This window comes from Lithobates pipiens, unplaced genomic scaffold, assembly GCF_037356315.1.
Source record: "Lithobates pipiens isolate NorthernLeopardFrog02 unplaced genomic scaffold, aLitPip1_a1.2 Scaffold_13, whole genome shotgun sequence".
In the NCBI taxonomy this organism is placed as follows: Eukaryota; Metazoa; Chordata; class Amphibia; order Anura; family Ranidae; genus Lithobates; species Lithobates pipiens.
This window is the reverse complement of record NW_027507718.1, coordinates 267,834,203-267,848,960: the sequence shown is the minus strand read 5'-3', so window position 1 is coordinate 267,848,960 and position 14,758 is coordinate 267,834,203. Positions and strand designations below refer to the sequence as shown.

General features: G+C 43.3%; 1 protein-coding gene across 1 annotated transcript in view; it reads right to left on the bottom strand.

Moving 5' to 3' along the window:
• Positions 1-14,758, bottom strand: part of LOC143974836 (complement C3-like) — a 332,677-nt gene that overhangs the window by 141,790 nt on the left and 176,129 nt on the right. Inside the window, exons 22-23 of the mRNA XM_077476590.1 lie at positions 5,910-5,964; positions 3,475-3,561 (exon numbers count right to left, since the gene is read on the bottom strand). Of these exons, the coding sequence (XP_077332716.1) occupies positions 3,475-3,561; positions 5,910-5,964 (142 nt within the window). The remainder of the gene's footprint in view (positions 1-3,474; positions 3,562-5,909; positions 5,965-14,758) is intronic.

Genomic DNA, 14,758 nt, shown 5'->3' with positions numbered 1-14,758 from the left:
GTCTGGCCTTACATGCAATTAGGTACAACACCAACAACTAGTCGTTGAGGTCCACCCCTCCCATATTAAGGTTATATTCGTGGAGACAGAAGGGTTTCTCCACAACACCAGTCGCCGTAGAAATTTGGACAGTCACGTCTGAGTGAAGGGAGGACAGAACAAAAACATTCTTATCTCTCCACTTCACAGCGAGCAAATTATTACATCTCAAGCAGGCTCTCTCTCCCAGCCTAAGATGGTAATCTACAAGCCGCTGGCGTAAGCCCCGGCGATTAGATCCCACGGTGCCACATGCGCCAATTTGATGATCAAAAAGTGGCACGTTTATGTAATACTTGTCCACATAAAAGTGGTACCCTCTTTCCGAATAAGGGTGACACCAAGTCCCACACAATCTTACCAGTGCTCCCTATGTAGTCTGGGCAGTTCTCCGGCTCTACGTAACTATCTCTTCCCTCGTAAACCATAAAACTATATGTATACCCTGCTGCCCTGTCACAGAGCTTATACATATTGACCCCATATCTGGCACGCCTTCTGGGAGTATACTGTTTGAATGACAAGCAGCCAGAAAAATTAATCAGGAACTCATCTATGCAGACAACTTGATGGGGAGTAAACAAGGCTGCAAAATGTTGGTTGAAGTGGTTTACGAGGGGCCGCATTTTGTATAGCCGATCAAATTTAGGGTCATCCCGAGGAGTTTGTTATCGTTGAAATGCATGAACTGCAAGATCTGCTCGTATCGTGTACTGGTCATGGAGGCAGAGAACATGGGCATATGGTGAATTGGGTCAGTGGACCAATATGACCGCAACTCACTCTTTTTAGTTATGCCCATGAGGGATAGGCCCAGGAAGGTCTTCAAATCAGAAACCCCAATTGCAATCTCTGGCAAGGGTCAGCTGGGGATTAGTGGTGATCAATTGACCAGCATATAAATTGCTTTGGTTCACTATAAATCTATAGAGATCTTTGGTGAAAAACAGCGAATAAAAATCAAGGGACATAAAATCATCTGTTTCCACCTGAATTCTGGGTTGGCCAGTGCCAAGGGTGCCGCTGCTGTTCGTATTCTGAGCCTGAATCTGACAGATGAGTGACTTCCTCTTCACTATCTGTCATGCTCAGAAACGTGTAGGCCTCTTCACTAGTGTATCTTCCATTTGACATTTTGGTCTCTAAATTTACTGGTACACTACTGAGACTCACAAGAAAAAAAAACACCTTATGTCAGCGACGGATTCAGATGCTACCAAATAAACTGTTAGCGTTCGCAGGGATCAGGCCTAACTCTGTGAATGCTGCAATTATGTGTGTTGCGTTTTTGTAAGTGACAGTGATCGACTGATACTGCACTTGGGTGGGCTGGGCTGAGCTGGGTGGAGGGGTTAAACGCAGGTGCTAGCAGGTATAAGGGCCATTCCCTTCTGGGAACCCTAAACTGCTGGGGACGCTAATATAGTTCTGATCAGATATTGATCTGTTCAGACACTATACTACTAAGGGAGGCATATGGTGCATACATGGGTGTTAGCACTACTGGCACTAATCTGACACTGCCTGGGGAGACGAAGACCCTATCTGATGTTAAAACCTAACTTTGATCACCCGCCGGGTGATCAGGGGGTTAAACCCTGACACTATAAAAAAAATCTAGCTAACCTGCGTAACCCATGACACTTATACAGTGATCACTGGTGACAGGGGGTGATGAAGGGGTTGAACCATTATTAGGGTTCCTAGGGGGGTTGCTAGACCTATCTGGGCCTACCACTAATTACCCTTACACTGATTAGTGTCATTAATGACACTAGTACAGCGATCAAAAAAAATCTGAATGCTGCACTGGGTGACACAGTGACGCTGTAAAGCGGTTAACTGGGGAGGCGGGGTGAAATGTGTGCCTATGTGAACTGATGTCAGTGTAGTGTTGGTGTACTTACTCTGAGATGCTCTCTCTCTTCGGTCTGGAACAGAAAAGACCGACATGAGGAGAGATGACACTTACACATGCAGGGGAAGGATCTCATTCTCCAGGAGCGATCACCAGGTCCAGGCCAGATTTCATTGGCCTGGGCATTGATCGGTTCTGGACAGGATCTGATCGTCTGGGCCGCCAACATAACGGCAATTTGCCTGCCTGTGCCATTCTTCCGCAGTACAAATGTGGCGGCTGGTCGGATATCCCCTTTAATGGGAACATGTCACAAATATAAAGTAGGTGTTATTCCACTTTCCAAACATTTTTAAACTAGTTATGACATGTCATAATAGGGTTTCATAACCCAGATCTGCATAAACAGGCTGGGATGCAAGGCAGACATCATTAGCAAATCCGTGTCACTGCATGCTTGCAAAAGTTTAAAACCACAATGCCTCCTGTGTTTGCTCACAGTTTTGGAGTTTTGGGGTGATCAGATCTCATTATCATTATAGCATGGGTGCTGGGTGTTATAGTTTAGGTATCACTGGGGAGTAAGAAAAGTGTGGACTGAGAACCTGGTACATGGAAAAGACCAATGTGTGTGGTATGCGATCCACGATAAGCCCGCTTGGATCCACCTGTCCGTTTTTCAGGCGGATTTGATTGGGCCACCCATTAAGTCCTATGGGTAGATGGATTTCAGCAGAGATGTGTCCCTTGAGACCCACCATGCTATCCAATCTTCTAAAAACAGACGTATGGTGATACATTCAGTTATCCGTCTGGCGGATCAGATGAGATCTGATGAAAACGGACATGCTGTCTGTTTTTGTCCGATCTCCCCATAGGAATCAGCGGGGCTCTGGCAGGTCCCTCCCTGCTCAGTGAGCAGAGACAGACCTGTCATCCGCTGGCTCAGCGGAGATCAACGGAGTGATCTCCCACTGAGCTGATAGACTCAGCTGAGCGGATCTGCCTCGTGTGGAAGGGGACTTAAAGAGTAGCAATATTTTAAAATGAGCAGTGGAAGTGATTACTGCAGTTTTCAGATGCAGTTTCCACATTTTTATTAAGCATTTAGCTGGACTTTTATGCATTTGTGTGCAGCAAAGCATGTTATGCCCTGTATGCATTCCGACCGCAAAATCCATCAGATTTTTTCAGACAGATTTTGTCCGAAACTTGTGTTGCATAAACACGGTCACACAAAGTTGTCGGAAAATCCAATTGCTCCGAACGAGGTGACGTACAAAACGTACGAAGGGACCACGTAGAGGCCAGTAGCCAATAGCTTTTGTCCTCCAAATTTATTCTGAGCATGTGTGCCATTTTGCGCGTTGGAATTCTATACACACGATCGGAAAAAGTCAGATCGGATTTTGTTGTCGGAAAATTTTAAGTCCTGCTCCGTTGGAAATTTCGATGGAAAAAGCCCGCTAGAGCCCACACACGATCGGATTTTCTGACAACTTAATCCGATCGGACTTTTCCCGTTGATTGTCCGTTCCAACCGTGTGTACAAGGCATTAATCAGGCAGTACCCATACCTTGTACGCTAATGAAGTAGCTTGCAGTGGTGTCTGGAACTATTCCATCTAATTCTTCTTTTCTTACATAAAGCAACTCAGATCTCCCTGAAAAAAAAACATTAAAGTATCTTATGAGCAAAACAGCGGTCTTCATGTTACATTATGGTGTTAAAAATAAAAGCTTCAAAATAAGAATAATATATAGTTTATGCTCCTGACTAGCATATAACCTTACTAAAAGTGGCATTTATATTAAAATGTGTTCAGTAAAATGAGTTATAAATATTGAGCATGGAGGCTAAAGCTGGTCATTGATGGATCAAATTTCAGCAGGCACCAGCAGAATTTGGATGGCTGTTCCTGTTCGTGAGAAGTCAATCTAATTATTATTATTCTACTATACAGGATTTACAGTATATATTGCTAAGGCTCGGTTCACACAGGACACGGCACGACTTGCAGCGCCGCGACCTGCCGCGACCTGCCGCGACCTCAGCGGCGACTTGCAAAACGACTTCTGTATAGAAGTCAATGCAAGTCGCCCGAAGTCGCCGCCAAAGTAGTACAGGAACCTTTTTTCTAAGTCGGAGCGACTCGAGTCGCTCCTTTAGAACGGTTCCATAGTACAGAACGGGGACGACTTGTCAGGTGGCGAAGTCGCCTGGACAAGTCGCCCCTGTGTGAACCGAGCCTTACAGTTTGTGCAGCACTTTACAAAATTAAGGCAGGCATTACCGTTACAATACAATTTGGTACAGGAGGAATTGGAGCTTACATTCTAAGAGAGATGGTCAAGTAATACAAAAGGTAATAATTGTGGGGGATAAGCCGATGGAGAAAGTAAAAACAAAGTGTATTAGTTAGAAACAGGATAGGTTTCTTTAAAGAGAAGTGTTTTCAGTGATCATCTAAAGATGGAGAGACTGGGAGATAGTCGGAAAGATTGAGGTAGGGAATTCAAAAGGATGGTAGAAGCTCAGGAGAAGTCCTGGAGGTGAGCATGTGAGGAGGTGACAAGGAAACTAGAGAACAGGAAATCCTGGGAAGACCGAAGAGAGCAGTTTGGGGGATCTTTTTACAGTGGGCTGATGGCACACCCCTCTGGAATTCATCCTGGTGTGGCTAATGCAACACTAATTCCTGGCACTTTCAACAATAACATGCATACAATATGTAACCAATACACCATGAGCTATGCATCAAGTTTTATTTTATTGCAATAGAAAATGACACAAATAAGTGTGCAATGTTTTGGCGCCATGCAGGATATCTGACATGCCTGAAATTGATGAAGGAATCCTATGTTGTTCCACACACTTAAAGTTTAGAGTATGTAACACAATATTAACCTACTCACCTCTATGCTGCAGCTTCAATATGATGCTGCAGCTGTCCCATGTTGGCTCTGAGACCGAGAACTGAATGATCACATGATCTTTGATGGCTTAGTTCTTGGTCAGCTGACTGCTTGTCATGTGTTTCCACCACGTCTGGGAGCGCAGCTAGCTCCAGCTTTCAGCAGCATGCTGAGAGGCAAAGCCAACTGTCAATCAAAAACAGTGATAGGCGGCAGGGAAAGGTTCCAGACAAGTAGGGAAAGGATAGAGACATGTCATCCTTCTTCGACACCTCCCCATTTGGGTATGGACAGGCCAGGCTTCATTTCGCCCCTCAAGGCAGACAATGTCAGCATACCCGAGATCTTTTCTGCCACACATGCCACACTGTTGCATTCTGTGAGTGTTCCCGGTTAGGTGCCTTTCCACTGGGCTTGTTGTGAATTGCTGAACTTTTACATTAATACAAGTTAGGTTGTCTGCAACTTGAGTGTTTGCTGCTGCCATACCACGCTACACCTCCCTGCACACATATCTGTAGTCCATATTTCTATACAACATACAGTTTGATAATATCCTTAGACCCCATAGACACTATACAGCTTTTGTTGTCAGATTTCCTTTAGATTTATCAAAACCATGTAGTGAAAGGGCCTGCCTGATTGCATACAAATTGAAACTCTAATGCCGCATACACACGATCGGAATGTTCGATGTGAGCTTGTTGTCGGAAATTCCGACCATGTGTAGGCTCCATTGGACATTTGCTGTCGGAATTTCTGACAACCAATGTTTGAGAGTTGGATCTCAAACTCTCCGACAACAAATTGTGTGTAGACAATTCCGACACACAAAATTCCACGCATGTTCGGAATCAAGCAGAAGAGCCGCACTAGCCATTGAACTTAATTTTTCTCGGCTTGTCTTACGTGTTGTACATCACCGAGTTCTATCGGAAAAAAATCCATGGTTTTTGTTGTCGAAAAATCCGCTCATCTGTATGTGGCATTAAGGTTTGACCTCATATTATATGTTTTTGGTAAATCTGAAGGAAAAAAATCTACAGAAAATTTTATAGTGTTATCAGCTTTAGTCATGTCACTAGAATGAACCAACCTTCAGGATTTACTGCTTGACTAAAAGTTTTCTTCCTCTCAAGTTTTCCTTCCGGCTAAACCACAAAAGACAGTGCATGTGAAAAAGAAGAACAAAATCAGGGATTTTATCCAAAAGAATAATCATAATTGTTTAACCAAAACATACATTTCATTTTTTTTTGCTTTTTTTATTTTTCAAAACTATACATAGAACCTGTATTTTTGCCTATTTTCTGGGCCTGAAATATTTAAAGTCACTCATGCCATGTATAATAATAATTCCAGCCAACCGGGAAAAGAAGAATGGTGTAATTTTATTTGGCAGACTTTCTGCACACAGACATTGCATATCAGACTTCTGAAAGTAAAATGGATATTAACAAAAATGTAATCTAGGGATTGCAGTGATATGAAAGAAGGAGTAATAAAGAGTTAGGCCCGGTTCATACTTGTGCGACACGCGCTCCAGGGTGAGCACAAGTACTGTACAATGTACAGTGTGAGCACAAGCACAAGTTGCACCCCATTAAGTGCAATGGAACTGTTCTAATAGAAGTGACTTAGAAAAGGGGGTGTTCCAACAATGAGCTGCCGCTGAGCTCTGTATTTTACTACCACTAGTGGACTGATTACTGATTGCCACTGCCCGTGATCCATATGCCGGCTCGGAGCTCACACCCAGCTGACACTACAGCCGACATATACTACAGTGTCTCTGGAGTCCCTGGAAGGATCCATCCAGCGTTACCAGTACCAGTACTTCCTCCTTCGTTCCATACCTACTCAGGTTACTTCATCCGTCTTCTCCTTCTCCTCCTCCTCCTCCGTGTAACACTGAAACACTGACAGACTCCCGCAATAGGAAGGACAGGATGGCGACGGGTAAGACTCGATTTACCTCCTCTACCCAAGCCGCTGCTGCTGCCGTCATCGCTGCTTTTTGGTCTCTCCAACCCTTTCATTTAGATAGAGACAGCATGCTTTCTGGTGATAAACCTGATACGCCTGGGAAGCCTGAAGAGGCTGTAAAAGCAGTTAGGGCAGTTAAGATAGATGGAGCAGATGTATCTATTACTGACAAATTTGAACTTGGCTACTCCTCCTGGCTGTCTCTTTGCCCTCTATACAAATAGGGGATGGTTTGGCTGCAGCACGTCTATTAACACTGAGTTGAATGCACTTAGACAACAAGTGACAGTGTCTGAAACTGCAGTATCTGCGATTGCTCATACACAAGAAGATCATGCTGCATGCATTTCTGCTTCCGTCAACACCAACTCTTTATTGAAGACAGTGAAAATCGCAGTTGCAGGAATAACATTTGCTTGAAAGAGATCTGAGAGGATATCTTAGGTGTTAACTTAAAACATGAAGTGACTGCAATCCTTAATCAGGTTCTGGGCAGGCAATCTGCTTCTAATTGAATTAGAGTACATTGAGTTGGGAGGGGGAAGTGATCGGGCCAGTCACCCTAGGGATGTACTATGTTGAGTGCAATATTATAAGTTAAAGGAAGAAGGAAGGCTTGGAGTCATGGCCCTGTTGATTTTGAAAATTCTACTATCCACCTCTTCCCAGATCTTTCTCGGAATACCCTATATAGGTGAAGGATGGTCCATCCCTTACTAGACCTGATTTGTCAAGCAGGTGCTACTTATACTTGGGGTCACCCTTTTAGTATTCAACTGACACGTGGATCTGAGATATTTGTCCTTTCTGATCCGGAGCAACTCCCAGTACTGTCTGATTTTCTTGATCAAAATCATATTTTTATTCCAAATTGGCTTGACCCTCCTGAGGAGCATCGCTAGCCAGGAAGATTACTCTTTTTAGTATGTACCGTAGCCTGCCTGGTCAAAGTGAGCAATGGTCAATATATATTGATTGATTGATTATTACTAGCTAAATAGCTGTTTTAAACAACTTAAGAATTAATTGTGTATATTTTTTTGAATAATGTTGCTATGTCTGCTATGTTGCAGGAAACACATCTTGTAGTTTTTGTTGATTTTTTTCCCCCCTACATGGGGCAGGCACATCTAGTGCCTATTTTGTGGTGTACCACACAGTGCTCTGTGTCTTGCAGGCACAGTCTCCCTGTGACATTCTCTAACCCACCTCCCCCCTTTTTTTCTCTGGAGTTTCTTTTTTTTGGGAGGATTTTTTTCCCTGGTCTATACAATGGTGACACAACCACTCTTGAATATATGCTCATACAGTGCTAAAGGTTTAAATATTACCTCCAAGAGAGGGCAAATCTTGTACTAAATGCACAAATATAAAGTCAATTTACCGTATTTGCCGGCGTATAAGACGACCCGGCATATAAGACGACCCCCTAACTATGCAGGTTTTTAAAATATTTTGCCCGTACTCACCGTTTAAGACGACCCCCCATTCCGAGGCTTCCGACGCTTCATATCCCTCTTCTTTGTTCTTGCTGGAGCCATTTCCTTCTTCCTTCTTGCTGGTGCTGGAGCCAATCACGGCGAGCAATGTATTCTATTAATGAATACAAAGCCTGCTGGGATTGGCGGAGGCTGTTACATCATCAGCCCGCGCCTCACTCTCAAAGCCAATCGGAGCAGGCTACTGTGTGTAGCCTGCTCGGATTGGCAGAGATTGCTACTCCAATCCGAGCAGGCTCTGTATTCATTTGAATACATCGCTCACTGGGATTGGTTCAGTGGTATCTACTGTATGTAGCCGAAGCTACATACAGTATTACCGGACATCCAGAAGGCATCCCAGCAGCTGACCCGGCGTATAAGACGACCCCTCCTTTTTGCTCAGTTTTTTTAAGTGTAAAAGGTCGTCTTATATGCCGGAAAATACGGTACTTTTGCTACAAGAAACTAATTTTCAGACTGATTCTCTTCCCTCCTGCTCCAACAGATATTTTAACCGGTGGTTCCATAGTACTAATCATCACCAACCTCATCTGCAGATATCGCCCAAATCGCCCCCTCCGCTCCTCTCAGGACCTCCTGCTTTCTAGCTCCCTTGTTACCTCCTCTCATGCTCGCCTTCAAGACTTCTCCAGAGCCTCTCCCATCCTCTGGAACTCCCTGCCCCAGTCTGTCTGATCAGCCCCTACTCTGTCCACCTTTAGGAGTTCCCTGAAAACTCATTTATTCAGGGAAGCCTATCCCACACCCACCTAACTGTCCCTGAGCCTCCCCCATCAAATCATTCTCTGCAGCTATTATCTTTTGTACCACCACCCCCTCCCTTTAGAATGTAAGCTCTACGAGCAGGGCCCTCCTGTACCTTTTCTATTGTACTGTAATTGTGTTGTCCCCCTATACATTGTAAAGCACTGTGTAAACTGTTGGCGCTATATAAATCGTGAATAATAATAATACTAATCCTGTCTAGAAGGCTAAAGGAGTTTCTATTGCTTTCCACAAAACCATGCCTATTGATTTAATCGACTATATTGCGGATCCCCAGGGACGGTACGTCTTTGTCAAGTTTTCCCTTTGGGGTACTACATTTACCGTGGCAAATATATACCTGCCAAACACCAGCCAAAATCAAGTTTTTTCATAGGCCCCTTGCACATGGGGTTGTCTAGGAATAGTGCGCCCCTCTTAGCCTTTTAGTTCCAATGGACCTGCAGTTGGATACCTCTTCATCAAGAACCTAAGTTCCATTATCTAGGTTAAAGAGTTGAAACGTATTTTATATGACCACCGTTTAATAGACATCTGGATGATATTGCAGATCAAGAGATTAAACTTATTTTTCTTCGGTCCATCAATCCTATAGTAGAATTTACTATTTTTTTGTGGACCATGATTGTCTAGACTGGTCACCAATATGTGATATTGGTACTATGGTTTGGGCAGACCATGCACCTCTTTTTTTGACACTTAAAATGCCTTCGGCCCCACTTAGAGAATGGACATGTCTGAACGACGCACTACTGGTAAAGTCAGAATGTTCTACTTATATCATGGAAACTATTTCAAATTTCCCGGCTGACCATGCTTTAATCTCTACCGCACTTTCCATTCAATGGCCTTGAAAGCAGTATTGAAAGGGACTTTTATTCTACTAGGTGCCCGACTGAAAAAGAAGCGATTACCTGCCATTACATTAGCTGTCCAAAAGCTGAGAACCTTAGAAATTGAACATAAGTGCTCAAATACGACTGAAACACTATTGGAGGTTGCCTCAGCTCGAACGTGTTTGCGCAACTTATATAAATCTTCGGTCCATTCATATGCGTGCAAACTAGCACTATATCAGTACAAATTTAGCAATAAATGTGGGAAGCTGATGGCTCGTTCTTAAATCCACAACAGACTCCAATTTTCATTTCAAAGCTTCAGAGACCAAACGGATAAATTATATCTTCACCCTCTCTAATTATGAAAACATTTAGTGATCAGTCTCTACAATATATCCCCACACAAATCTTTAAGCTCATCTGCCACTAAAGAGGATAACCTGGTATCTTATATAGCATATACTCCATTACCTACTTTGGATGAAGATATGATAGAAAAACTAGAATCTCCAGTTACTGAGGAAGAGGTCGCCAAGGCTATTGCCAACCCTCCGGCGGGTAAAAGTCCAGGTCTGATGGCTTTACGCCTAAATTTTATAAGCATTTTGCTCCTCTTCTTACTCCTTTTTTGACTCAGGTATTCAATTTCATAGGGAATAGGTCTACTTTTCCTACACAAACAATGGAAGCACATATTTCACTCATCCCAAAATCAGGAAAAGATCTTTCTCTATGTGCAAACTACAGACCCATATATTTAATTGGTGTTGACGTAAAAAATGTTGCTAAGATCTTAGCTAGTCGTCTACAGCCATTATTGCCCCAACTAATACATCTGGACCAAGTTGTATTTGTCAGTGGTCGAGAGGCTAGAGATAAAACGCTTAAAGCCCTCCTGCTAAAGGATTATGCCCATACTCAAGATATTCCTTTATATTTACTAGCGGTTGATGCTGAAAGGGCGTTTGACCGAGTTAGTTGGGAGTTCTTACGATCCTCTCTCCAACAGATTGGCATAGGTCCCTATATTATAGCGTGGATTATGTCCTTATCTCTATCACCATCAGCTAGAATCAGGGTGAATGTATCTTTGTCTCCTGCTTTCCCTATTTTCAATGGAACGCATCAGGGATGTCCCTTGTCACCCCTGTTGTATGTTATTATGATGTAACCTCTGGCAAATGCACTGCGACAAAACCCAAATATAACGGGCATTCGGGTAGGCCCTCTACATCCAAAATTGGCTTTTTTTTTGCAGATGATTTGCTTCTATTTGTAACAAAACCCCTTACTTCTTTTCCTTTAATACTTTTAGAATTTTAGAGATTTGGTGAAGTCAGTAATTTTAAAGTCAACTATATTAAATCATAACTTCTCAATATATCTTTATCACAAACAAATATGAAAGAACTTTTCTTTTAAGACCTGCCCAGTATTGGTTCGATATCTAGGGATTAGTATACCAGCTTTAACATCAAAATGATACTCCTTAAAGTGGAGTTCCACTCCAAAAAAAAAAATTATTAATGTGCTTAAAAAAAAAAAAAAAAGAAAATATTTGGAGAACAATTTTTTTTTACTCACCTCTAAATGCCTGTTGCTAGGAGGGCCCTCGTAGTCTGCCTCCTTCAATGCCTGGGCTCCTGACATCACTTCCCTCAGTGCAGGAAGGGAAATCGCCTCTCCCCCCTCACGCTAGGCGATCATCTAGTATACATGACAGGTCCCAGTTCATTGCGCGGCCAGTCACAGCGCACGGCTCGTGCATGAGCAGTAGGCGCCCACAGTTAAAATGCCGGTGTCGCCGAGTGGAGGGGGAGACTAGTTGGGCTTCGACCCCCCACATCGCTGGACCCTGGGACAGGTAAGTGTCCGATTATTAAAAGTCAGCAGCTGCAGTATTTGTAGCTGCTGACTTTTAATTTTTTTGGTGGAAACAACGCTTTAATATTTCTCCCGATGATTCACAAAATTCAAATGGCCTTGACATCTTATGCATTTAAGAGACTTTCATGGTTCAGTAGAATTAACACACTTAAAGGGGTTGTAAAGGTAAAATTTTTATTTTCTACATAGCTTCCTTTAAGCTAGTGCATTGTTGGTTCACTTATCTTTTCCTTCGATTTCCCTTCTAAATGTTTTTTTTTCTTTGTTTTCTTTGTCTGAATTTCTCACTTCCTGTTCCTCCTCAGTAAGCTGTTCAGTAAGCTGTTCTGGCTGACTAACCACCAGCTCGAATGATGGTGAGAAGTTTACTGAGGAGAAACAGGAAGTGAGATATTCAGACAAAGCAAAAAAATCATTTAGAAGGGAAATCAAAGGAAAAGGTAAGTGAACCAACAATGCACTAGCTCAAAGGAACCTATGTAGAAAATAAAAAAATTACCTTTACAACCCCTTTAAGATGGATATACTTCCTCGCCTTTTATACAGTATTTGTTTGAAATTATTCCAATCCACCTCCCGGTCTTGTACTTCTGTAAAATTCCCTGGCTGTTTTTCAAGTTTATCCCAGCCTAGAATTAGGTTTGGGACATTATCCCTTCCAAAAAAATCGAGGTGGGGTAGGGGTGCCAGATGTTTCAATCTATCATAAAGCAACCATATTAACACATATTATTGATTGGTTTCACCACTCCCCATGTAAGCTATGGGTACAATTGGAAGGTCACATAAATCCTATAGATCCCTGTGCCCTTCTGTGGACTTCACCTATTCTACAAAAGGACCTCTCAATTCCAGCAGATCTTACTAGGCAAACACTACACATATGGGATTGCATGATACCCATCTATAGAATATCAAAACAATTGAGCCCTATGACCACCTGCTTTGGAACACCAGATTTTTTTTACCAGCCTTTCATTCAACTGTGTTTGGCCCCAGGAACACAGAAGAATTGTTCAGGTCCTTCAGTCGGATCCATTATTAACTGTAGCCTCTTTATCTATGATGCTCTCTTACAATCCCATGCAGTGGTTACTGAGGCATCAAGCTTTATCTTTTATACGATCTATTCCATCAAAACAAGACCTTTATGTCAAACCAATTGCCTTCGAATTGTTGTTGTTGCAAGAGAAGCCACTATCACATTCGGTCTCTGCACTATATTCTATTCTTTTGATATCAATCCATCCAGATCTTCCCCCATATACACGGAAATGGGGAAAAGACCTCAAACAGACTTTAACTTCATCGGATTGGCAAAAAAGCTTTATTGTGACTCATAAAATGCCAGTTGCTATGAAAACTCAAGAAAAGGCATATAAATGGGTGACTAGATGGTATAGGTGCCCCTCTACTCTCCACAAATTTAACCAGAATATATCTGATATCTGTTGGCGTTGCCATGATTCACAGGGAAATATGATCCACATCTGGTGGGACTGCCCCCCGGTGATAACATTTTGGAAACACATCTATGATTTATATGGTAATCTAATGGATACAACTATCTCCTCATCACCCAGAGTGGCTCTCTTAACTATGATTCTAGGATCTTTAAAGGCAGCGAAGGAGGATGTGCTTAGACACTTTCTCACTGCAGCAGTCATTCCCCGGCATTGGAAATCAACGACGGTACCCTCCCTGGGGGAATGGGCAATTGAATTGGACTATATTAGCAATCTAGAAGGTCTATTGGCGCAGGAAGAGAAGAACAGTTTTCTCATACTTGGTCCATTTGGTCTAAGTTTCGACATTCTAAATTTCTAAATTGGGTTAAGAGAAATTCTACCACTGTTTAGCTATGTTGGAGTGAGTATAATTGTTTTTGTTTTCATAAATTAGTTTCCCTTCTTTTTTTCTTTCTTGGAATGTTGGATTTTTTATTTTATTTTTTTCCATAAAGATTTTATTAAGGATTGCAAACATTAACAGGAACAGGTCAACACAAATATACAGGTATCGGGCATTTAGACAATCAGCAAAAGGAAGAACATTTCAAAGGAGGGGCCAGAAGGGACCTCCTAAGGATACCAGACAAAAGAACAAAAGAAAAACTGTTCCAACAACTATATCGGTATTTACGCTAAGTCTAACTATATTAGACTCTCAATGGGGGGGGGGGGGGGGGGGAAGGTGGCTCGGGCGGCTACCAGCGCCCACCCGAGTCATCCTAGAGTCGAAATCCGGGCAAAGTAATAAGGCAAAGTAGGGCGTCGGAAACCAGGCAACAGGCGCGCCTACAGGGGAGGGGGGGAAGGGGGGGAAGGGGGGGGAAGCAAGGATGGGTGGGAAAGGGGGGAAAAGGGAGGGGAGAGAAAAAGCAAAGGAAAAAGGAAACGGGGGGGAGAAAAAAGGAAGAAGAAGAAGAAGACAGAAAGAGAAGGGGGGGCGTGGCCCCCCGCGTCGGAGACCCAAGGGGTAGAAGGGGTGAGCGGCAGGATTCCAGGAGGGAATCGACGCTCAGTCGGGGGGAACGTGTTGTTTAAACTCAGAGGTGGTCATGAAGTGAGACCAGCAGGCCCACGTGAAGAAATATTTTTCCAGTCTCTCTTGGGAAATGTGGATCAATTCTTCCATGCCAGCAATCCTGGTGATGGACGCGAACCACTCGCCCAGAGTTGGGGTGTGGGTGGTCCGCCAATGTCTAGGCACACACAACCGTGCAGCGTTGACCATGTGCATAGCCAGGGATTTGAAATAGGTTCTCCGAGAGAGGGACATCTCTTGGATGGCTACATTGAGGGAACCCCTATGAGCATATTCATGGACCCTAGTCCAATCCGTCGGAGTTAAAGGGGTCGGCAGATCCCTGTTCCAAGAGGATTGCGAGGGGGATAGGGTCAGGACACCCGGGTCTGAGACAAGGGCGTATAGGAAAGAGACAAGGTGTTTTTGGGGTGTCTTGC